This window comes from Cygnus olor, chromosome 9 (assembly GCF_009769625.2).
Source record: "Cygnus olor isolate bCygOlo1 chromosome 9, bCygOlo1.pri.v2, whole genome shotgun sequence".
In the NCBI taxonomy this organism is placed as follows: Eukaryota; Metazoa; Chordata; class Aves; order Anseriformes; family Anatidae; genus Cygnus; species Cygnus olor.
In genome coordinates this window covers 3,336,671-3,361,732 of record NC_049177.1, presented here as the reverse complement: position 1 = coordinate 3,361,732, position 25,062 = coordinate 3,336,671, and the positions used below count along the sequence as shown (strand labels likewise).

Sequence of the window (25,062 nt, the reverse complement as noted above, 5' to 3'; positions counted from 1 at the left end):
AGATAGACTCGACTAGATTACACCGCTTTCCCAACTGCTCCCAAAATAGCCTGACTGGCTTGTTCAAATGCTGCTGAAAATGATGAAAAACTAGTGACTTGAAGATGATCTGTTTCTGATTTAAATGTTGAAAGTGAGTCTTGTCAACCTCCTTTGTTATGAATAACTAACTTGTTTCCTATATATGAAAGGGCTTGGATTTTTCCTACAGATTGGGTTTACCAGAACAAAGGCTGAGCTGTGCAAAATGGAGCCTGCATGGTCTGCATAGTGGTGTGGATAGTGGCTCTGCTTGTCCCCTGTGTTCAAGCTCTCTTTATGTGGAAAGAAAGCATGCTACGTCACGGAAGCTGTGTTGAACTCTGCCTTTTGGTGTTGGACAGAATTAGGATGTGTAGAAATACGCACGTCGTGTTTTTTTCCCCCAAGTGGGAGAAAGTGCTGTGCAGGAGCAGTTTCATCAGGTCAAGGGTTACGATAGTGCCAAGTCAGAAGGCTTCCCCTTATGATGTCAGGGTTGGCAGAAGGGTTCTTTTCATTTGACAGAGGTCCTTTGGTTCAAAGGATGATGCTAGTAGTGACGTCTTCCATGTTTTTGGATGCTACTGTGTATTCTGCTGACAGGGATGTCCTCTTTGTCATAGTCTAATGCTTCTTTGACTTAATTTTCAGCTTCCTTCTGTACCTCTCCTGGTCGTTTAATTCGTGAAAACTAGGAGTAGGATGATTACATTCTTGAATGAAAAAAAAATCCTGTTTGATTATGAGCTTACTTCCCCAAATTTTGTAGTGTAACAAACTTCTGATGTAACATTGCCTGGAAAGAGGCATGTGTATTACCTGCTGGTGTGATAACTGGGACTCCCCTTCTCCCCTTCCTCCCCCCGGTACCCCTCTTCACCCCTTCCCCTCCAACACTCTGGGTGCTTTTCCATTCAGATGGTTGCACTTCGGGCTTGTGTTAGGAAGGAGCAACCAAGAATATTCAGAACACATTGTTACTGTGGGGAATGATAAAGCTTTTTTTATGTAACTTCTTACAATTATTGGATGATGTGGCCTTCTGTTGGCTGCTTATAGTATTCCTAGTTGAAATTTTAAATTTTCCTGGCTAAGGGACTTCTGTATCAGCCAGATTAGTGTGTTTGGCCAATACCAGGAACAAACTCAGCAATAAATCTTTGTGTAATGGCTGTGATTTACTGTTCCTTTCCCCAGAAGAATTTCTGCAGAAATTAAAATTGTCTAAATAAGTGGTGTTAGAGTGAAGGTGATGCTCTCTGTGTTGGCATTGTTTTCCAGGACTTTTCCTGAGCATGTCCCTAAGAAAAAAAAAAGCTCTGAGTTATATGTATGTGTATGTATATTTCATTTTTTCTTCAGTGTCATGGCTGGAAAGCTAAGGAAATGTCTATGCCACAATAAATACTATGCAGTCTAGAAAGGATTTATTTTCCAAGAAATAGGTTAAATTAATCTTGACTGTGTATGTAAGCCTTCGGCTCTTAAAATATAAAGTGAGCTCGTGAGGCTGTGGAGGGTCTCCAGGGAAGTCCCCAGGTATGAGGAATGGCCATTACTGCTTTTTGCTAATAACAATAACACAGAAATAACAATGAATGTGGTGACACTGGCTTTCCTAAACTTGTTTTCTAGGCACTTGGGGATGTTCTCTGCTGGCTTGGTGTTTGCTATCTCTCAGTTACTTCCTGCTTCCTAGAGGGTCAGAGTTTGCTGGCTTAGACTTGAGGTCATGTTAGGATCTGACACAGGGTGACATTAACGGTGGTGAGTAGCCATCTGTCCCCTGTCCTCCCATGGGAGTGACCCTCTAACCCAGCAAAGCCCACTTACTGTGTGTGCTTCTTGTGTGTGTGTCCAGCCCTGGCCAGTGTTCTCCGAAACTGCTGACGTTTGTTTGCAATGAACACAGAAAAGGCTGTTCCACCAACAAGCACAAGTTCAACCATAATTGGCTACCGAATTGTTAGTAACAAATGCTCACTGACAGTGTTTTGAATGTTTAACGTTTAAATTATCGGACTTCACAACCTTGTGCCAGCAGCCTTGAAGTTTCCTTCATAAAAGCACGTGTTTTAACAGTATCCCTGAAGAAGAGCCATGCCTGTGGTCTCTGTAGCCTCCCGGCTGGTGGGCTGTGTCACTGGCAGCGTGGACTGAGTCAGTGGAGGATATTCTCCCAGCTGGAAGCGCTGGTCACGGCGCTGTCCCCCAGAAATACCCCATTTTGAGTATGAAGCTTGTACTGGTGAGTGGGCTCTCAGTGTGGGATGCTGCAGCGATGGCGTGCCGGATGCGCAGCCTGGCAGGAGCCGTCTGACTCAGCCACCTTCCCGAGCGCCGCTCGGGGGTGGCTGCGGTCTGGGGAAAGTGCTGCGGTGGCAGCTGCTGCCTGGTGTCCTCGGGAGCCCGGTAACAGAAAGGAGTAACTGGTACCGCTGCACCCCTGCGGGTTACAAATATTTGTTCAGGGTCAGTTTGAGTTTAGTCATTACTAAAGGATTATAATCAATTTTTTTCTGCTGTTAAACAAGGAATACTGTCGAGCACTAGAACTGTGCAAAGCACTTGTCAAATGCATAGAACAGTGAAGCAAGAGTTAGATAATTTTTTTTCGTATAAAAAGGGGGGGGTCCTTAATTCCTCATAAAGCATAATTGTACTTGGCTGCCTACCAGTAAGCTTCCTCTGCATGTAGATGAGTTGTTAGTGAATCATCTGGGTCATCAAATGATTTCTGTGTGTAAGGAAGGGTAAAATATCGTAGGATTTGTGAAGCAAGAGGAGCTTCAGTACTTAGGTTTTCTGTTTTGAGCTCTAATTTGTAAATACAACTGCGCTGTATTAGAGAGGTTCTAGTCAGTTCATGAGTATCGGGTGCTTGAAGTGGCTCATCCTAGTTGAAAATCATAAAACTGTTTTTAAGCTGTTCTGATTGTAGGCTCTAAGTGATTTATCTAAGAAAGTTTATGCATATGCTTTGGGTTGTATTTCCATGCTGAGCAATACAGCCTCTTGTATTGAACCCTTTGTTCCAGTCTGATTTCATACACAGTTTAGTGTAAGAGGAGGCTTTTCGTAGGTTTCCTCCCACCCCTTGCCATCTTATATATAAGAATTACTTGTATGTATAATAATGCAGCTTGATAGTTAGCTAGTTAGCTTTGCATTTCTGGCCACTAAGGTTCAAGATTTCCCACTTCAGTGGCTCACTGGTACGGTGACGTGCTCTCTGTCATCGTGCGAGGCATCTGGTGCTTCTGTGGTGGGACCTGACCTTTAGGGATGGGGCATACTTGCCTCCTTTAGCAGGAGAGTGGAAAAGAAATGAGAATTCACCTCAATCACACATCATGGATGTAATCTGTAAATACAGATTATACAGATCTGGGATTTTATAACCTGAACTTCAAAACCATATATCTTGCACTGGCAAGAGAGGACTATTGGAAGCCTTGTGTTAGGGTAAGCTGTTCTAGTCAAGGCTTTAAATATGCCTGGTGCAGCTGCTTAACACAACTGACAGTGGGTGTTTGCTCCTGTAAAAAGCCATTAAGAGCCCTGATAAATCAATGTAGGTACATGTGTTTTCCTGGTTAAATAATGTGTGCAGTGCTTTTAAGTTGCAAGCATGGGTACAATATAGCACTTAATCCATATTGTTGTAAATGTGAATTCCCAGCAGAAGATCGTGTGGAAACTTAGATATCCTGCTTGTGCTGAGTAACATGTGGATTGGTTAGTGAATAGCTCTAGCTTTTAAATAGTTATGAACGTTTTTATGGGTATCTCCTTAATATGAGGAGAGTAAATTGACCAGACTAAGGTAGACAGAACCACTTCATATTTGGTGTAAAAGCAAGACACATTGTTATATAATTTTTGCAGCAAATATTAGATATTTGCTGTAGCGAGGCAGGGATTGGTCTAGTCTCCCACATGCCTGGTGACAGGACGAGGGGGAATGGGCTAAAGTTGTGCCAGGGGAGCTTTAGGTTGGATATTAGGAGGAACTTCTTTACTGAAAGGGTTGTTAGGCATTGGAATGGGCTGCCCAGGGAGGTGGTTGAGTCACCATCCCTGGAGGTCTTTAAGAGACATTTAGATGTTGAGCTTAGTGATGTGGTTTAGTGGAGGTACTTGTTAGTGTTAGGTCAGAGGTTGGACTGGGTGATCTTGGAGGTCTCTTCCAACCTAGACGATTCCGTGATTTGAGGAGCATATTTCTGTGAAATGTAAAGCGGATACCACCTTTGTTTCTATGCTGTCATTTAATGCGATTCTACAGTGTGACTTAGTGAGAAGTAGTTATTCCCTTGCATGCATGGGGCAAGAAGTTGTATTTAAAGAAAAAGCCAAACAAAACCTGCAAACATCCTTATACCAGCAGCGGCTCTGAAGTGATGTATAATTGCATTGAAGTTGTAGATTTTTTTTAAATTTGCATAATCTTAAAATGAATATTTACTTCAAAAATTTTAGGTAATATTACAGTATTTTCATGTGGTGTTTATTTGTGAAATAATGTGATTTGGCTTAAAATTTGGTAAAATAAGTTAAATTGATTTCAATTTAATGTGGCATTTAGACATCTTAAGATAAGCAGTTCACTTGGTGAAGCTTGATCCGAATAGGCAAACCAGCTTGAAAGCTCTCACAAAGTTTAATAAAACTTCCTCTGCCTTCTTGCTGAGGTACTAAACCATGGAGTCCAATTTTAGACAGTCCGGTTTGAAGAATTTGCTTAAGCAAATAGCATTCTGTAAAACTAATTCTCATCTATCAGTAGATTCACATATGACTTTTGCATTTAAGGTCCTTTTAAGTTCATTGTATGTCTTAGCAAGATGCAGTGAATTGTTTATTTTTATTCAAGTATTTCAAATGGGGTGTCTTAAATCTGCTTCTTTTTAATATGAAGCTTAAACTAAAATGTCCTGCTCATTGTTCTTATCAGTATCCACTTTAATTAAACTGAACATGTGGAAACAAAGGTGTTTTGTAAACACAGGGTCAGAGTTGTCCTCTTACAGGTACAGTGGATTTATGCATCAAGGTGAAATTGCAAGCTAAAATCACAATAGTGTTTTTTTTTTTTGTTACACTTAAATAGAAACTCAGAGCTAAAAATTTCTCTTTAAAACTTGAGTATAAGGTTAGGATCTTTTAATACTTGGAACATCAGATTTGCAATGCACTGTTTTGATGAATAACAATTACAGTGTTCCTGGAATAATCATGAAGTTAAAGAAAACTTAATCTTAAATTAGTTGTCAAGTGATTTCTATTCCTAAAGGCAATCTGAACCAAATTATTATTAATGCTAAGTAGCAGATAGAAGCAATAAAGCTAACTCGTATCAGCTGATTTGGTAGCAGTGTGCTAGCCCTGTACTACATTCCTGGAAAGGTTTTCCAAGCTTTTCTTCTGGAAACTTTCTTCTCACATACATAACACATGTCTTTGAAATCTCATAGTCAGCTTTTCTTTAAGGTGATATGACAAGAATCAAGACTTGATGAACCTGACCGTTAAGCTAACAGCTGTGCTACCTAAGTTAGTGTCTCCGTTGTTTGGTGCATGTGGATGTAATGTCCTTGTTGCCACTGAGCAAAAACACGGTTGTGATTTCAATTGCAAGTATTTGCAGGCAAAAGCAGTAGCTAGCATGTACTTAGGAAAAAAGCTTTTTCTTCTGAAGCTTTGTCTTATACTCACACAGTTGTACTCACAAGATTTTTCTCTATGCTTGTAGCTTTTGACTGAACTGGGTTTGACAATATTAGGCTTTGGCAACAAAATTGACTTGACTTGCTACTAGTCCTGCTGCAGCAGTCTGTGGATGTGAGGATGGTGCCAGTTTCTGCTTAAGGCAGAGCCACTGAATTTTGAGATATTGCGCTAATATTGTTTGTTCTTGTTTGAGAGCACAGTAAAAATGGCAGCTTTTTTTCTTCAGTCGCTGTTACTTGCGTAGTGTTCAGGAGGAGGAAGACAACAGACCTGTGGCAGAGGAGCAAAAAATAAACTAGAAAAAAGTGCTGAGAGGAGACAGGAAGCAAAGGTTAAAGTGGGAGGAAAAGAGTCTGAGCTGGGGAGTTTAGTTGGCAGAAATGTAGTGGTTAAGTAGAAGTACTGGTATGAGTAGGTTGAACCAAGAGAAGAGCTGGAGGGAAAGAAAACTGTTGAAGGAGCCCAAGATTGAGAGATGAAAGAAGAAAAGCTGAACAAGTTTGGGGAAGCAGGTTAAGATTTCAAAAAAGTCGAAGTTTAATGTGTTCATAAAGCTGCATAAAAAGGGGCAGTTAGCATGTGCAACACTGGTCTCCTCTGAAATTCCATTATTAGATTTTTGCTTTCTGAATGCTATTTTGGGGTAGGCTGACTTTTCGTATGTTAAGTGATTGTGTGATGACAGACTTCCTGAATACTGACTAAATACTACTTGCTTCTTCTTTTAGACGGGGCTTGAATCCTCCCCACAGAGTGAAGTCAATTTCAATGACTACTTTCACACAACAGGAAATAGAATTTCTGCAGAAACACGGAAATGAAGTAAGTATTCATTACAGAGTACCAAGTGATGGACAGTTTTTAAATATTCAACTTCAGTACTTAAAGCTTGAGCTTTTTTTGAAGCCAAAGGTAGACAAGAGTCTTTTGAAGCCAAGTTCACTGGATGGGATATCTTTTTAAAAAAAAAAAAAAAAAAAAAAAACTCATTTCACTTAGGTAGCTGATCAATATTGTGTGTTATTGCCCAACACAGACAACCTAGGTTCACATGATCAGTGCTTCTGAGTGGGGTTTTCTTTTGCGTAAGGCAGTATGCATCCGACTCTACTTTTCCTCTGGAAGCCTAGACCTTTAGGCTGAGTGCAGCAGTATTTCCTGGAAGAGTCAATGGTGACGAAAATAATTTTGTTGCCTGTAGCTGTATTTCTATTGAGTAGGTGTCAGTCTTCCAGCAGTTTCAACAGCCTCTTTCTTTAATGAAAATATATCAATATTTTGAAGGTCCTTAAAGAGAGGAAGGAAAGGGAGAAATCCTTTTTCCTCTAAGGATTAGATAAGAGGCAACTGTATGTTTAGAGTGGCTTGGGCAGCTTTGAAGAGAGGAAGTTCCAGTGTACTGCTCTTTTTCTTTGTAATAGATGAAAACTAAATCTGAGGTGAATGTTGAGTTGCCTCTATGGAGATGTGTGGAGCATGTAAACCCTGGTTGTGGCTACTAATGTCTTCAATTTGAGGAAGAAGTTTGTCTTTTAATATGCTATAACATGAAGTTACAGTATATGAAAATTATTGGAGGCAACTCTTTCTTCTAATCCAAATACAGAAAAGGTTCTTTTTTATTTTTGATTGGATCTGTATTTTGGTTAGTAGAATTATTGATTGTAGGCTGTGGAGTATCTTATTAACAAGTTGTTGTGAAGCTTGGTGGGGGTAAAGCCCATCCTTATTTAAAATGCTGATACTTAACTTTCTTAAACTTAGCCCTGTTTGTAACTGCCTGCTTTAAGAATGAAAATAGAAATAGCAGCTTCTTTTTCTGTCCTAGCAAATATGTTATTTGTTGAAATGACTGTTAGTGGACGATTATTCTAGACAAAGCTGGAACAAGGTCAAAACTTCTCCAGACACTACAAATTTTTGTCAGTGGTATTGACTAGTGTTTATTGAAATTTCTTTGGCGTGGTAAAGCTGTGCAACTTGTATATGATAGAATATGTTATTGATGCTTTGCATAAGGAGAGTCATAAAGAATCTTTTGGGGGTTTAGATGCCTTATGTAAGAATCTCTTCCCATAAGATTTGACTGTAAACTCCAACATTGCTTTATTTCACAAGTGTATAGGAAAACATGAAAATGCATGTGTGTATATGCAGAGGGGTGTGTGTGTGTATATATAATATACGTGTGTGTGTGTGTATGTATGTATATATATATATATATATATATATATATATATATATATATGCACCTGCATCTGTTTTGATTTATTTCCGGAATCTGCAATGGCTACAGAATGTAACCATTTTTTCCTCTGATCTGAAGTCTTAAGTGATCACTACTCAGGGTAGTTGTCCTTATAACAGACCTGACCACCCTTCAATCATACTGGTTTAGTTTATATATAATTATCAACATAAAAACACTTAGTGGATATCTGTAATGGTATAATATATGGTGTATATATATGGTATAATATGCTTCAAAAGTGGAGGTCTTTGTGTTCATTGTAGTACTTATTACTCTCATTAACGAAAGTATGGCAATGATTTAAATAAGCTACCTCATAAATAAGATGTGCTTCTGTACTTGCAGGTCATAGGTTTAAGGGGTGTTCAAATATTGGAGTGATACTATTTTAAACAGCATTAGAAGTTTAAAACCTAATTAAAAACACAATTTCACTTTGCTATGCTGTATGTTGCTGTAGTTAAATAGTAGCTTTCTTTTGTTGGTATTGGACTTTGGAATACTTCCCTGCAGATAAGATAAAGTATTGGGTAGATGAAGTTCATCTAGCCTTACAAAAAACTTTGTCTAGTTTGCTCTTCAACATAGATGTCTGTTGTGTATATGATAAGCAACGAAACTTTCTGGGATTAATTTGTTCAGCCTGACGTGGACCTGACCAACATTTTAGAGATCAATGTGAAACAAAGTACAGCAACTAAATGCTGTTGTAACGTTCAGTTGTTTAGTTCTGTGCCATTTGAAAAGTTTTTTTTTCCAATTTGGTATTTTTACTTTCTGTTTTTCTGTGGTGTGTTAAAATACTTCATTTCCACTTTGTCCACCTAGTCATTCTCCAATGTGGCCGGTACCTCTGTGGTAAGCTTTTTCCTGCTTCTGGATTGGTAGTTCGTGGTGTACTGCAGGGAATTTGTTCTCAGTAGAAAGGAGAATAGCAAGAAAGCATGTTAAACAAACCTTCCCTGAGATAAGGTAGGTAGTAAGGTGGTGAGTTCTTGGAGGAATTAGTTTTTCCACTGTCCTTCAGGGAGTTTTTTTGTAAGGTCAACGTATTGTGTGAGGCTGAAGTTCCCTTAAAAATTAAATGGTAACACTTTCTTAATTTCTGAAGTAGTAACTTTTTCCCAGTTGTCACAAATTGCCAGCTTTCCTGGCACACATGGCTAAAACCTTTACTAGAAGGCCTCCACAAAGGGATTACTTTGGGAGGAGGCTGTTCAGAGCAGCTTCTCTTCAGATGGGAGGTGCCACTTCCTTCCCTGTGTGTTTATCTGCAAGGAATGTCTTTTTAGCACAGGTGACTTCTTTGAGTTTTTACTTCAAGTTCAGATTTAAACCTTCTTACTGTGTTTGGAAAGGTCTATATTTTGGTGTTGCTTAGTCATCTGCAGGTGTAAACAGACGTCTAGACTCTGGTTTTGCTGGTATTGGGGTTAGCTCACTTTTGCAGCAAGAATGGAGACCTCTTCATGCTTAGCTGCTTGAGATTAGTTAACAGTGCTTAAATCGGTTTTAGTGCCAACCCTCCTGACTCTGGATAGCACCTGTTGTCCTGGTTTCAGCTGGGATAGAGTTACTTTGCTGTACGGTGCCGTGTTTTGGGTTTAGGATGAGAACAATGCTGATAACACACAGATGTGTTCATTGTTGCAGAGCAGTGCTTATCCAAAGTCAAGGCCTTGCAGCCTCTCACAGTGTCCTGCCAGCGAGGAGGCTGGGGATGTGCAAAGAGCTGGGAGGGACACAGCCAGGACAGCCGACCCAAATGGGCCAAAGGGAGGTGTCACGCCATATGACATCGGGCTCAGTAATAAGGCTGGGGGAGCTGGCCGGGGGCTACTGCTGCTTGGGAACTGGCTGAGCATCAGTTGTACATGACTTGTTTTGTATATTTCTTTTTTTTTCCCCATTCCCTTTTCTTTCCTATTAAACTGTCTTTACCTCAACCCACAAGTTTTACTGTTTTTTTCCCCAAAGTGTGTCCCCTGTCCCCCTGGAGGGCAGTGAGGGAATGGCTGTGTGCTGCCTGCCTGCTTCCCATCTTGAACCGCACCACCTGTGCAAGTGTTTCTTACTGGGTTCCTGCACTCTAGATTGCTGAAGATTTACAACTCCCGAACTAGTAGCAGCATGGGACTGGTTCAGAGCTGGTGCTTGGCCCGACCGGAATGTTTTCCTGGAATCTCCTTCGCTACGGAAAGTGGCCTAGAAACCTGGGAGTGGAAAGAATAGTACTAAGCTGGAGCTGATGAGTCCTGACAGCAGGAGCTGTGCAGTCAGGTGTCCTTGTAGTACATCCCTGGTTCTGTTAATACGCTAGAGAGAGATGTGAGCTGATTGTGTATGGACCGATGTCATTGTTAGTAGGATTTGCCAGCTTGGACCCAGCTTATGAAAGCAGCTGGACCCAAACTGGCTTTGAAATCAGTATCCTGGCAGTATAAAATTCCTTAAACCTACAGAGATTAATGAATAATACTAACATCAGAAGTGCTGAACTGCTAAACAAAGCTCTAACTTGCTTACAGAAGGGAACTGTTTCCAAATCTTTCTTCCTGTGGTGAGTGTTATGTTTTGGAACATAGTTTTGGTGTGTAGTAATCTGTAGTTCTTTGCACTGTCAGCATTACAGTTGGTGCATAACTGAGGATATCTTCTTGGGGGGAGGCAGAAAGCTAATTTGACATCTACTGGGTTCCTGAGAGGTAATATCTCATTAGAGCTATTTAAACCAGACTGACATTTGTAATCTTCCTATGCAGTGCAGTGTCTGGGTCTAAACTAGAAGTGCTCCGTTATTGTAGGTCTTGCAGAGTGCTTTTTCTAGTTGAAGGACAGCTTCTGCTAGCAGAGGTACTTGCTCTGTCAGTTGCCTTGTTATGCTGCCTTCACAGCATAGAAGAGAAGGGTACTGCATGACTAAAAGCTTAGTTTTACTGGCCCAGCTGAATCTGTGTTATTCCTAACTAGCACAACTGTGCTAACAGGAGTTTCTGAAGTGTGGTGGCTCAATGCGTTGTGTAAGCAGAAGGCCTTTTGTCTCTCCCATATCCGCCTTCCCACACACTGGAGATCTGTATCAGTGAAGTAGTTACGACGTGGTGAAGGGTTTGGTGGTTGAAATACATGGCACCAGAACAGAAGTAACTGAACTCTCCGATTCTCTCAGGCTTTCTGCAAAATGAGATGGATACTGCTGTTTTTTCTTTACTAGCAGTTTTTAGTGTGCCTTTCCTTCCCCACCTCACAAGTCTATAACCCTACCACCAAATACAACAACAATAAACCTACAGACAGGTAAATTTGCATTCCTCTTAGCCTTTGAGCCCTTCTGGAACTCCTGTAAGTATGGAATCCAACTAGGAGGATAGTTTTTAAACCAGAAGCTTTTCTGGTCAACTTTGTTTGGTCAACAAATGAATAGGCTGAGTTCTACGCAATGAATAGGATGAGTTCTGTAGTCCTCTGTGCCAAAGCTGAAAACAGGTGATTGCTCGGACCATAGGACTGCAAACTGAAACGTTTATGGAAATCATGGTAGGTAAATACAGTTATTTTAGGAGTTTTTCCTGAAGTATAGACTCAGAGTAACCAATGGTATGAAGAGATATATAGGTGAAAACTTTATCGTAACATACTGTATGCACTTGGCCCACTTTTTCCTTTCCATCATAAATTCAAGTTATGGCAACTCACAGTCTCTTCCTTAATACCTCCTGGGTTCTTAACTAGGTCAGGGTGAGTAGGTTGAAGCTGGTTGTGATTCTGTTTCCCTCATTGCTGCATGCTGTACTTACTGATCTAATTCTGAACTTCCCAGTACCTAGTTGCCAAATGTCTAATGACATTCCTTGCAGGTTTGAAGCTTGTTGGCAGAGAACAGATGCTGTTCTTCCCAAACCAGTTGGAAAAGAGTCCTCCTGAACTCTTAGATTTCATGAAGATAGCTATTCTGAATCTTGATTTCTACTTATTGTCACGTGACAATATTTGCTTGTCTTTGCTGTATCTTATTTTGCAGCTCCCGTGATATTCACTGAGATATAGTGGAGGCAAGCAAAACTTCAGTCTTGCTTCTGTCAACCCTTCAACAAGTAGACTTTCAAATACTGCATACACTTAATCATTGTGACTTCAATGCTGTCTTTTTTCTCACTGCATTGGTGAACCAGTGGGACATGGACTAATTATACTTTTCAGGGACAGTGGACAGTGATTATGGATTGTTGGATATGTTCCACTGTTTCTAGGGGCTCCCACGTAACGTGAATGTTTACTCTTGGCTCCAACTGGCTAGGCTCTTCTCCTCTAAGCAGAGCATTTTGTTTAATAGAGCTTTGGTTATCAAAAGGAGGAGTATAGTCATGCATTTGTTGCATGAACAGAGCTTTTGAGCAGAGGCTTACTTGTGGTGCTGTTGTGAAAAGAATAATATTAATATTAAATGGCTGAACCAGTGTGCCCAAGAAGATGGGGTAAAGGAGGAGGATTTCAGAGAGCCGTAGAATTTTTAGGCCTGGTACCTTTATAGTAAAGTTGTGCAACTTTGTGATGAATTCAGGTGCTTCTTTATGTACTATCCATAAAAGCAAAGGAGTAAGTAATTCTGTTATAATGGAGTTATGGAAGTACCATCATGAAACCTGGGCAGGAGCATTTTGTTAATCAGCCCTGCAAGTCTGGTTAATGTATGAAGTAGGTATTCTAAAATACATGCTTTTTGGAATATCAAATGCAAATTTCTCAAAGCATGTAATTTTTGTTTCTTTTTATAATTATTTTGTTGTTTTTTCTCTTGTACTAAGTTTGTATTTAAAAGCTAAGAAAACTTCGTGACTAATAGAGCAACTGGTCTCCTAAAGCTCGTCTTTGTGCACATTTATGTGCCCTTTACCAGCTCTTTGTACCTTTGTTCCATGTCTTGGAGGTAATGCCTGGGCATGAGTCAGCACCTGCTGGGAATGGCTGTGTGCTGATTTGTTCAGGTGCCTTGACCATGCAGCTGTCAGGCCAGATAGAGCAAAGAACTGAAGCTCACACTGAAGTAATGTCAACTGAAGTTGCTGATCTGATTTTCTGCTTTTCCACTGGATTTTTTTTTTTTTTTTACAATTAATCTTGTGTTATCTCAGGTACTGTCACGTTCAGGTAGTGGATTTAAAAGTTGTGATTAGTGGGAAGTAACTAGGATACCAAAGATGTAGATGCTGAATGATCGTTCCCTACCATAATTTAACAGTAAGTTGTGTGGCATTAAAAAAAACAACAATGCAGTTCCTTGATCTTTCTTGTAAGACTGTCTTTTAAATATCTTTGAAATAGTGTCATGATCTGGTCAGTAAAAATATGCACATTTCTTACTTTGCACCACCTGTAAGCATCTAGTTAGCTGTCTATTACCTAGTTATCTAGCTATTATGTTAGCTATCTACCTAGTACTGTTAGCTATCTTTCTATAATCTTAAAAATAAGAAGTCAGTATTTCAAAATACACCTATACAATGAGCATGCTGACCACAATATTTCCTTGTATTTTAATTTCCAATTTTGATTTCATCCTATAATACTGCACAGCATACTGCCATTTGCTTTTTTTGTAGATAGCTGAATATTGTGTATTAGGGCTCACTTGAAGCATAATCAATGCATTATTGTGGATCCCTGTCAAGTCAGATGATAGTAACAAAAGTATAGCCAGAAAGAGCGTACAGGTCACCAGCAAGCAAGTAGAGACAAGAGGCCTTTATTGTGTTCTGAATGCTTGCTTGGAACGGCTGCTGATGTTCAAAGCATTGGGTGGTACTTCATACAGAAATAGACAAAACTGTGCCTTTTATTAGTTCCTTGGGTGATGATAAAGCTTTCTAAAACTTGGCTTTCTAAAGAACGTTTTCTTTATAAGACTTCTAAGAAATTACATTTACTCTTCTATGAATGCTTTATGTAAAGGAACTTGTATGAAATGTAACTTGCATCTCTGGTGTGCAGAAGTAAATGTTTTAGACAGTATTTGTATGGCTACCGCTGTCAAGCTGCTTATTAAAGTGAGCACTGCTTGCTGAAGAGTGAGGCTGTGTGGGTTCTGCTGCCTGGTGGCTGCATCTTGCAGTTTCACCCTTGCTCATTAGTAATGCTTTTCTCTCTGCTTCCAGTAACAGAACCAACAAAGAATGCCTGTCAGGTTTAAATAAGCTATTATAGTGACTTAAGACACATTTCAGTTAGTGCTTTTGTGTTTAGCTATTTAGAAGAAAGGAGTTGCTCCAGGAAATGTTTTTGGAAGCTTCCTTTGTGAAGGTTAAATATGCAAGAACCCACACGTTTAAGATGCTTGCATCAAGTATCATTTTAAAACAATGTATTTGGGCAGTACAGTCCTCCTTATTACCTGTTTGCATACTCACAGAGCTGATACCTACTCTAGCTCTATAGCTGGTAGTGACCTCAAGTCACACATCATCTCACTTTCTGGTTTCTCCTAGAAATTGCCAGAAGGGCTTGAGACTTACCTGAGGTGGAGTTTGGTTTTTTGTTTCTTCTCTTGCCCACCCTCTGAGTGCTTAGGCACTTCAGGGTGAAGGTGAAGCAGAAGACAGGGAGAAAGGTGAAGAAGTGGGTTGTGGTTTGACCGAGTTGGTGTCAGGGTGGGTTTCAGTGCTACCAGTGACATGGTAGTTGTGGTAAGTTTCTTTGATCTGACTTGGGTGATACAAGAAGGGGGAGGAATTTAGTGGCCTGAAATGGGTAGGGAATGGGACCTCCTCTCTCACTCACTAGCTTATTTTAGGCTGGATGTAAACTGATCATCACTGTTCAGCCCTGGGTGTTTTTCTGCTGGGTGCAGGATGAAGCTGGGGCTTGTCCAAAATTAGGTACAGCTCTTCCTTTCCATCAGTGTTTTCTGATGTTCCTCTCAATATTACACTGGGGGGGAGGGCACAGCTGTGTAAATTCAGATACCAACTCCTGCTAACAGGTATTCTGTATTTAGCCATAAACAAAGCTTTTCTGCTCCTAGCAATCATCTGACTTTTAGTTGGTACAGTTACACTTACAAACCTGTGCACAGAAATACTACTGCTGGCCTGCATCAGAGCATCCCATGAATGTTGTGACTTTATACACCTTGTCGGTAAGGTAGGGCTTATGGTTGATAGAGTGAAGGATTGTTATTGTTCATTTAAAGTAGTTTAGGACAGGCGTATGACTTCTTGACTGTCTGTAGCTTGCAACTTCTTCACATGAAGAAGTATTAAATAATTATTTTCAATTTTGTTCCGCCCACTAACAGACAGCAAATTGTGACTGTTTAACTTTGCAAACTCCAGTCAGTGTATGAAAGTTAACCCTTTTGTGGAGCATAGCTGCTGAACAAATGCTGTATAGTTTGTACTTCAATTAAACTCCTCAATTACTAATGTTATTTTTTTAGATGAGTATTTAAATAATTCAGAGCTGTCCTTTGATTGCTAGATGTTTATCATTGTTTGTATGATTGTTTATCATTGTTTATCATGTCATTTGTCCAGTAAACAATGAGACTATGGAGTGTGAGATATATACAAGCAGGCTAAATAAAACCAAGATGCAAAGGATAAAAAATACTGTCCAATCTGTATAATCCTAAGAAATCTTTGAAATGACAGCTAAGATCCATGCAATTTGACAACTGTGTTTGAAGATAGATTGCTACAAATTAGCTAGCTGCAGAAAGATTTATTTGTTCCCCCCCCCCCGCATTGTCCACTCCCAGAGTTAGTGCCTGTCTTGGGAAGGTGATTTAGTTTAAGTATCACAGCTGCTACCACAATTTGCCAACTTTCAGGGCAATCAGTTTATGCATAGGCCTGTCAGAGCATGTGCTTCCTCTGAAGGTCATGGGAGACAATGCTGAAAACCTGATACTGTAGAAGAGAACACTTGTAGGAGGCTTATGAGCGGGATGGTCAGAACTATTTCAGAAAGGTTGTGGGAAGGAAGCACATACATCATAAAACCAGAACCTTTTTGACTCTGATTCTCTGGAGGAAACCTGTTCTAAAATGGCAGAGTCTGTTTTTAGAGGGTAGCTAATGTTTGGTATATTGTTTGGATGCATATTCAGGTTAGGCATGGAGTGCTCTGAAGTGCTTAAGGAAAGCCTCATTTTAACAGTGTTACAACTCTTGTGTCTTGTTTGATTTTCAGAACAGTCACTTTTCCTCTCATTTTGGCTGGGAGTTGAAGCTGAAGGTACTAAGGGTTTTGCAATTGGTTCAACTTTTGCTGACTCACAACTGCGATGAGAAAATGAAAGCAGAGCGAGAGTAGTTCTTTTCCCTCTTCTCTCATACCCTCGCTAAAATTAAAAGTATATGATAGCAAAATGATCGCTAAAGTTCAGAGACAGCATCATAGTAAGAAAGACTGTTTAAAAAAAGTTTCTATATCCAAATAGTGATTGTAAATGTTAAAATTAAAATAGTTTAAGGCTTGCATCTGGTACTTAATGATGTGGCATATGGACTCTGTCAGCGCAGTTTAAACCATGAAGTGCAGTTAATAGTTTGTATGCATTAGGTGAAGGAGAAGTGTCCTGAAGATCATCACAAGTAACAACTGGGTGCTTTGGCGCTTCATGAATGCATATTGCAAATATTTTGGAAAAGCAGTGTTTTCCAGTGAATGGATGTTAGGATTCACTTGCACTGCAGTGACAGATGGTCTCTCAACTTCAAGTATTTAGACCAGTACATGCTGCACCAGTCAGTTGTTACAGAAGCTAAGTCTGGAAGAATATATTTGCACCCATGCACTTTTTAATCCTTTGATATACTAGCAATCGTAAACTTGAATAGGTTTTGAATTAAGATATTTTCTGTGATTAATCAGTCCTTTTTTTATACAAGGTATGCAAACAGATTTGGCTAGGACTATTTGATGATAGATCATCAGCAATTCCAGACTTCAGAGATCCACAGAAAGTAAAGGAATTTCTACAGGAAAAATATGAGAAGAAAAGATGGTAAGACAGCTTTACAATTCATAAAGTTTGCTTCTGACCAGAAGGAAAGAGTGACTGATGTTATCCTTGTTCTTGAGCGTGCTTTCCTTTTTGTATGCTCTTTGGACTAGATTGCATGGCTCTCTAAGGTAAAAATGATTTTTGGACTTCATTCATAGTTCCTGCAGGAAGCAGAGAAGACATATTGATGACATCACCTTAAGCCATTTCTGTTTCAGTAGCAATGTGAAGTATGAGTCCTGCAGGTTTTTATTAATATGTAGAAGACAATGGGTGGTTTGTATTAAAAAAGCATTGTAGTCCATTTAAAAATCTGTCATTTAAATCCTAGGTATTTTTGCAAACTAATGTACTGATAATTTATTGCAGGCCTAGTGGTTAAAATAGCAAAGCTGAGATCTACCAGTATCCGTGCTTCAGCCTTGTATGTGTTGGGCAGAGCTTTTCATGCTAAACTTATAAAAAACAATTGCTCTTTTGAATATAGGTATGTTCCTCCAGAGCAAGCAAAGGTGGTGGCGTCAGTCCACGCGTCCATATCGGGGTCTTCTGCTAGTAGTACAAGCAGCACACCTGAGGTGAAGCCCCTCAAATCTCTCCTGGGAGAAGCTGCACCTGCACTGCACTTAAACAAGGGCACACCTAGCCAAGTGAGTACCTAATGACAGCTGAAGAGCTGTCAACTCCGGAGTGGACCTTTCACAGTAGAAATTTGCATCTTGCAGCCTTCTTATGAAACTCTTTATTTTCCCTGTACTGAATTTTAGAGACTTCAGAATGCAGTGAATAACCATTATCCAACTCGTAAAACAGCCTTATTGCTTGTGTTAGTACAATATTTGCAGTTTTACATGCATAATTTTGAAGTTGCTTGTTTATATACTGCTACATTATTCTTCTAGGTCATTTTAATCCGAAAGCCTGCAGTGGCATTTCCTTAAATGCTGTCACAGTATCATAAAATAGAATATCTTCCTCCTACTGTAAGAGGAGGGTCTGTGCCATATACAGCATCTTAAACTTGAGGAATAAATGACCAGTTAAATACGCTTAGCATAGCCTTCTAGCATTTTGCAAAAGCCACTTTGGTAAAATATCAGGGTCTTTTTTTGTCTTATCTAATTGAAATGTTGTTTGTAGTCTCCTGTTGTAGTTCGATCTCAAGGACAGCAGCAACAAGAAAAGAAACAATTTGACCTCCTCAGTGACCTTGGCTCAGATATCTTTGCTGCTCCTGCTCCTCAGTCAACTGCAACAGCAAATTTTGCTAATTTTGCACACTTCAACAGTCATACAGGTGAGTATTCAGAGCAGTGTATCCTCCTTATATGTATAAAAAGTAGATTTAGTTTTTTATGACACTAGGCTACCCTTATGAATAAGGTATATCTAATTTCTGTGCCTTTAGAATGCTTTATCAGTCAAGATTTCCTTTCTACTTTTATAGAGAGGTGGAACACACATGCTGATAATCATGATTATTTTTTTTGGAGTGGGAGTTGCTATAGCTATTTTCTATATGTATGCATAGAATGTTTTCTGCCCACTACCAGAACTTTAAATTTTGTGGGAGAGAGTGAGAGGATGAGTAACCGAATATAGGGAGAAGCTGATATTAGACTTTCAATTTTCTTTCTGAAAATTATTGGAAGAGCATTCTGGAAAAGGAAGCAGATGTAAAGACTTTGAGTTCAAATACATTGACAATGACTATCAGTTTTTAGAGGAAAAACAAAGGCATCCTTAGTTTAAAGAATGACCTCTTCCACCCGCCCCTTGTGCGCGTGTCTTTGAAAACTGAATGAAGCCTGTAGTGGGTAGTATTCTCTAGTTTTGAGAAGAATAAACAGGCCTCGAACATGTGTCTTGACTGAGGATAGCGATAGGCCTTGAGTTCTTTAAGAACATCTTCAGTAAAATACATTGAGCCCTCAGGGTTTATTTTCAGCCAAAGATCTTGAACCATAGAAGTCATCCTAAATAAGAGGTTGATTCTGTGGTCACTGAAGTATGTTGTTGTTAACTTGCATTGCAATTGTGGGAAAGTACCTTTGCCTGCCTAGTCTGAATGAGCTTTTCATCTAGTTTTTCTGAGAGAAACTGCAGTGCTGCTAAGCCAACAAGAACAAGAGATGTTTCTTAGAAATCCTGAAGTTGTTAACGGCTGAGAAGAAGTGTGATTGAGAGGACTTCCATCATATACCTGAAGAATTAAGCAAAGTATCAAAGCTTGCTTAAAGTTAACTTTCAAAAAGTGCTGCAGAATAATTAGCTAAGTTCAGTAAAATGGAATAGCATTGCAGTGTATCTTGTAAAATCCTTAATGTAAGATTTCATGTTAATCCTGGTTTTGGAGGTATATTTAAGTGGGAGAACTTTTAGTGACTGGCCAGTAGTGTAATTGTTACTGAAGAGACTGCAGATGTTTAACTCTTTCCAGTAACTTTTCAAATTTGTGCTGAATGAGTCTATATGTATACTTACTATTTGTTGATTTCAAAAGGTGAAAGTCATGTTAAAGCTATATTTCAATACTGTGTTCCAGAACGAGGTAAAATTTCTTCCACATCTCTTCTGGTTAATTTTTAAAATGGTAAAAAGCGGTATAAATGCTCCAGGATAAATATAATATTTCAACCAAAAATTAACAGCATCTCTTAAGTGTTGAAAATCCAAAGTCTGACTAATGCCCAGATGTAGTGACTAGTTTTCTACTTCAATAGTTATACATTGTGATCATATCCATGGCTCTTACGGAAAACCTTTAGAACCCAAAACAGTTTCAGGTAAATGAATTTCTAGAAAACAATGTATTTCTGAGCATGTAATAGCTGTATATTTATGCTAAACTGTTTTAGCAGAAGGAGTTTTCTTATTTCCTAGGATAAAATATTTGTAAGGCTTCTACAGTGTACAGTAACTACGGGGTAGTGTTAACTGCAACTAATAATACAGTGTTACAGCATTGTCCCTTTTGAACACAAGAAGGAAGGTTGGTCAGCCCACCCACCACCTTTGGCATAAAACTGAATAGCATATTTGTCATTTATGTCACATACCTACAGCAGAGGATGGAAGAACTTGTATGTGATCAGGCAGTACTTTCTCAAAGTTTATGGTCTGGTGTTCTTGTTTTAGAGCTTTTTTGCTATGCCTGCAGGGGATGGACTTGTCTCTTTCCCTTCATGTACACTGTGGCTAACTAAAGAAATCACTGAAGAGCGTCAGCAAATTTAAGGTCTTCTAGTATAAGTTACTGTCTCTGCAATTAAGGAACAAGTGAGTGCAGCAGCTGTTAGGAAAATATTAAAGAACTTGTGCTGTGATCTATAAAGTCTAGATGTAAAGCTCGAAAATCTTATATGAAGAGCAGCTTTTGATATGCTCCTTTTTTCTCCAAGTTTATTTCTAATGTATTATGTTTGCTCAGGACACTGTTGCATGTTGAGGAAAAAACCTGCTGACTTTTTGTTTACTTTCTGTATTTAAAGTTCCATAGCTCCTGCAAACTTAGATTTTGAAGATGACTATAGGTGGCTGTTCTTTGCAGTTTACATGCTGGTAATAGTGACAAAAAGGATTAAAAAAACTTTTGGCCTGTGGACTTCCTATAAACTAAGAGAATGTGTACAAAAGATTTTAAAGAAGTGTGGTGACACAGGACAACTGTCACACATAACGATGGAGAAGAGAATTAACTTGGAAAAAGTAAAGTATGACACAGTCACTGTCTTTTAGAGAATTATTTTTGGTTCTGTAATTGAGCATGTGCTCTTCAGTTTTTTAACATTTCATACATTTTTTTTGCACACTGAGTAGTGCAAATCTCACAGATGAAACTGAGTGAAGACTGGGCACAGCTTTCATTTCTGTGACTGGTGCTGTCAAACTCAAGCTAGGTTTAGCCAGCCAACTTTTATACTGCCTCGTTCATCTGCAGTCACAACAGCAGTTGCAAATCTGTGTCAATTTGCACTCCCCACAGGTTGCCTAAATTAATGTTGTTCTTGGGCTTCTGGGTGGAAAACTCAGGACGGACTGTCAATTCCAAAACTTAAAAACATGATCTACAAATCATTCAGGGACAGGAAAATACAAGTCTTACCTGGTCTTTACCTTTGTGCCACTTCTATACAGATTTAAACTTTACCACATGAAATAAAGCAAGATTAACATCTGAATACTCTGCAGAAGCTTTTAGAGCTCTAATGCTTTAACATGATCCACTTGCAAATCATAAGTTTGTGTCAGCTTATGCAATAAAATTAAGTGGACCGTAACATAATACATTCTAGTTCTCTGATCTAGACTCATAAGTATTTGATATCAGATGCTTGACGTAAGTCTGAGTGGTTTAAGAAAAAAAACAACAAAACCTGTGACAATTCTAGAAGTGATGTTTGTGTTTAATCCTGTTTGGTCATTTAAACATCAGTCTGAGTAGCCCCTATCCAATTGATGCATCAGTATTTAAAGCACCACTTTCATAAGCGACTTACAATTGAATTCTTAATTTATTCCTCTTAAAAAGCTACTGGCTTAAAGCTGTGGAATTTGGGGATAAAGTCTGCACGATACTGTTTGAACCAATACAGACAGTACAACTGAAGTTTTTCCCCGTTTGTGTCAGTGTTTTGTCCTTGCATACTTTAAAGGTGAAAGCTTTAGGACAGAACTTTCCCAAGGCCTTGCTTTCTCATTAGTTTTCTTGCTTGTTGACTCTTATGCTTGCTTCCGATGAAAAATAATGTTAAGTACCTTACCCTCTCTCCCAGTATCCTCTATGAAGGAAAAAAATTGCACTTAAATTTTTTAGCACCACTGTGTTTGTATACGAATGTTCTTTTAGTTTATAAACCTGAGGTACAGATGCTTTTAAAATAGAAATGAAGTGAAATAATGCAACATATTAGTAGTCAGCATTACCTGGCTGTTAAGTACTTAATTGGCTTAACTTACTGTTTCTCTGTGTATTTAATCTACAGAGTCCCTCTAGAATAAACAAATTGTGACCTAATAATATATTGCGATCTATTATGCCAGAAGGCATTTTGTGAGCTTTAGAAAGCAACTCAATTTAAAAAGCAACTCAATCTACCTACCTATATATAAGGTTTTGGTTTGCATTTGATTAAGAACATTTTTTCTGCTTATTCCTTGCTTGTAAGTGGTTAAGACTTTCTGTGGAGCTTATGAGTTTGGCTTTTAATTCTTGTTGAATCTGTTGATGCTTGAATATCCAGCTGTTTGAAGTTAGATGGTTTTTAACTTTTATTTCCTTCTGTAGTATGGCACAAAAGGAAGGCACAAACTGAAATGCTATTTGAACTTTCCTTGGATTTTATTTTGTGGATACAGTCTATGAATGCAATCTTCTTGACATTGGTATTGATTTCTGTACTCTGACTTTACTTTTTTTTTAAAACTGAATTTTCCAGTAAAATGAACTTATAAACCTAGACAAAACTATTCAGGTGGTACCAAACTAATTTTTTCTAAGAGGCACTTTGTATATTAGGAATTCAAATTGTCAGTATGTTACAGGAATACCTTGTAACTTTATTACTAAAAAAAATTCAGTTAATCCAAAAAGTCTGTTTTGAGAACTAGCATTTAAAAACTAGCATTTAGAATGATACCTGGTTTGGGTTCTGCAGGTAAACATCTGGTATTCTGTATGTTTTGGGTTGTTTCTCCCTGACCAACCACCTCTGCAAACCTTCTAGGGTCAAGGTGAACTGTACCTGAATCAAGTCATGCAGTTGTGAGTAGTAGCGTGTGTGAGGAGGAGAGAAATAGCATTAGCTGATGTAGGTCTGTGAATATGAGTCACGAAAGCTTGTTCCAAAGACAGCTTTTATTTGTAGAATATCATATATAATTTTCATGTAAAAAGAAATTGTAAGGTAGGACACAACCCTTGGTGGCTGTCATGACCATTAATTCAGTTAATACATCTGTTTCTGTTTGTTTCCCATATCCATTAACATGTTTTGTTCCTTTGCAATTTACAGCGCAGAACTCTGCAAATGCAGGTTTTGCAAACTTTGATGCATTTGGACAGTCTAGTGGCTCGAGTAGTTTTGGAGGTTTCCCCACAGCAAGTCAGTCTTCTTTTCAGCCCCAAAATACAGGTAGAACTCCTAGCACTTTTGATTAATACTTAATTGAAATAATTCTTACCTTTATGTTGAAAGGTACTTAAGCTGAGGTTGTTTCTTGCATCTGCCTGCTTTAATGCAATCAAGCCATCTGAAGCTCTGGGGAAACTCAAAATGAATTGTTTGTTTGTTGTTGATTTCCTTTTTTTCCTAATGCTACTAAGAAGTCTAATTTTATGGCACCATATGTTTATTAGCTCTACACCTGAAATAAATAATAAAAAGTACTACTTTTGATAAATACTGAATTGATTGTTAATCTTGTAAGTGAGGGGTTTTGGTAGACCCAAAATCACATCACAGTACCAAAATAATGGCATCTATGCAAATGTGTAATAGGTGCACATACTTTGTGTATGTTCATGTGACTTCATGTGTAGAGCCTATTGCTAAGATTTATTTTTGCTTTCCTTTAATTTGATCATGCTTTAAAACTTTTGCTTGAGTTTACACTTGCTGTTTGTCTAGATCTTTGGCTGACTGACTTTCTTTTCCTTTTTTTTCTTTTGAGTGTGGTGTCGTTTTAAACTTTTTTTCAAATTTTCTTTCTCCCCTCTTATGTTAACTTTAACCCTCACACAATTTCTGGCTGTCCAGCGTTCAGAACGCTTTCATCTAGCTGCAGTTTTGGTGAATTTACTTCAGCTTTTCCTCTTCAGGCTGTACACAGTAAGTTCCACACAGTGGAAAACTCAGCTTGCTTCATTTTATGCCATTGTAGTATAGCATCGTCATTTCTACTGTTGCATATGTTTTAACTTCATTGATTAAGCTATTAAAACGTTTTGGTTTTAGAGTATGAGTGGAGTCTTCAACCAGTTGTTGTAGAGTGTGATACACATAATGGAGTAATTCATTTAAATTTAAGTACATGACCTGTCTATATTAATAAAATTGTCTGGATGGTGGAGAGATGGAAGCTCATGGTTTTGTATTGAAACATAAGTTCAGTTAATGTGGACCTAAGCTAGATTTTTTCAAATTGATTTATGTATATCTGATGTAAGTAGAAACTCGGTATAAAAACAGCTGTTTTGCATATTCTCTATCCCAACCCTTTTTCTGATTGGATTTAGTCTAAAAATCTGAGAAGAGAGGACAAAACTCTCTAAACTTTGACGTAGAATCATTCTACTTTTGGACTTCTAGGCTGCTTCATTTTTGCCTGGAATGATGACTGACATCTGAAATGGTCAAGTATATCATACCATTAAGTGAATTCAAGTAGTTCATTAGATACATGACAGAAAATGAAGCTGCAATATTCTGAACATTAAAGGTTCAGACAAATATTTGTTACTCTAGCAAAATATTCCTGAAATTGCTTTAACAGCTGATGGGTAGCACATAGATCTGAAAGATTTGAAAGATCAAATTATGACTGGTTTAATCTGGTGAAGCTTTTGTCCCTGATCTGCAGACTGAAAAAGACAATTTCTTTTTTTCCTGTTGGCCCAACTTAAGTTTGAAGGATACGGGAAAGGATCTTATACCTGTGGGATGGGGCAGGGGGAACTTGTTGCCTCAGGTAACTGCAGAGAGGTGGGATTATTGTACCATCATTTAATATTGGAGATGCTTCAAAGCTAAATAAAGTATCGATCACATTTAACTTTTGTTACAGGTGGAAGTGCTGGATCAGTGAATGCTAACTTTGCTCACTTTGATAACTTCCCCAAATCCTCCAGTGCTGACTTTGGAGCCTTCAATGCTTCTCAGAGCAACGCAACAGCAACTGGAGCCAGTAAAGCTGCAGTGAATAAACCAAATCTTCAGTCAGCAGACAAATATGCGGCTCTGGCTAATTTAGATAATATCTTCAGTGCAGGGCAAGGTAACTAATTTTATTTTTGACATGCTTATAATGTGTGTGTACTTACCACAAGGATGGC

The 25,062-nt window shown here is 38.7% G+C and overlaps 1 protein-coding gene across 1 annotated transcript in view; it reads left to right on the top strand.

Moving 5' to 3' along the window:
• Positions 1-25,062, top strand: part of AGFG1 (ArfGAP with FG repeats 1) — a 36,505-nt gene that overhangs the window by 2,990 nt on the left and 8,453 nt on the right. The window contains 7 exon segments of the mRNA XM_040567379.1: positions 6,483-6,576; positions 16,894-17,009; positions 17,497-17,659; positions 18,150-18,306; positions 23,024-23,143; positions 23,768-23,839; positions 24,795-25,004. Coding sequence (XP_040423313.1) covers positions 6,483-6,576; positions 16,894-17,009; positions 17,497-17,659; positions 18,150-18,306; positions 23,024-23,143; positions 23,768-23,839; positions 24,795-25,004 — 932 coding nt within the window.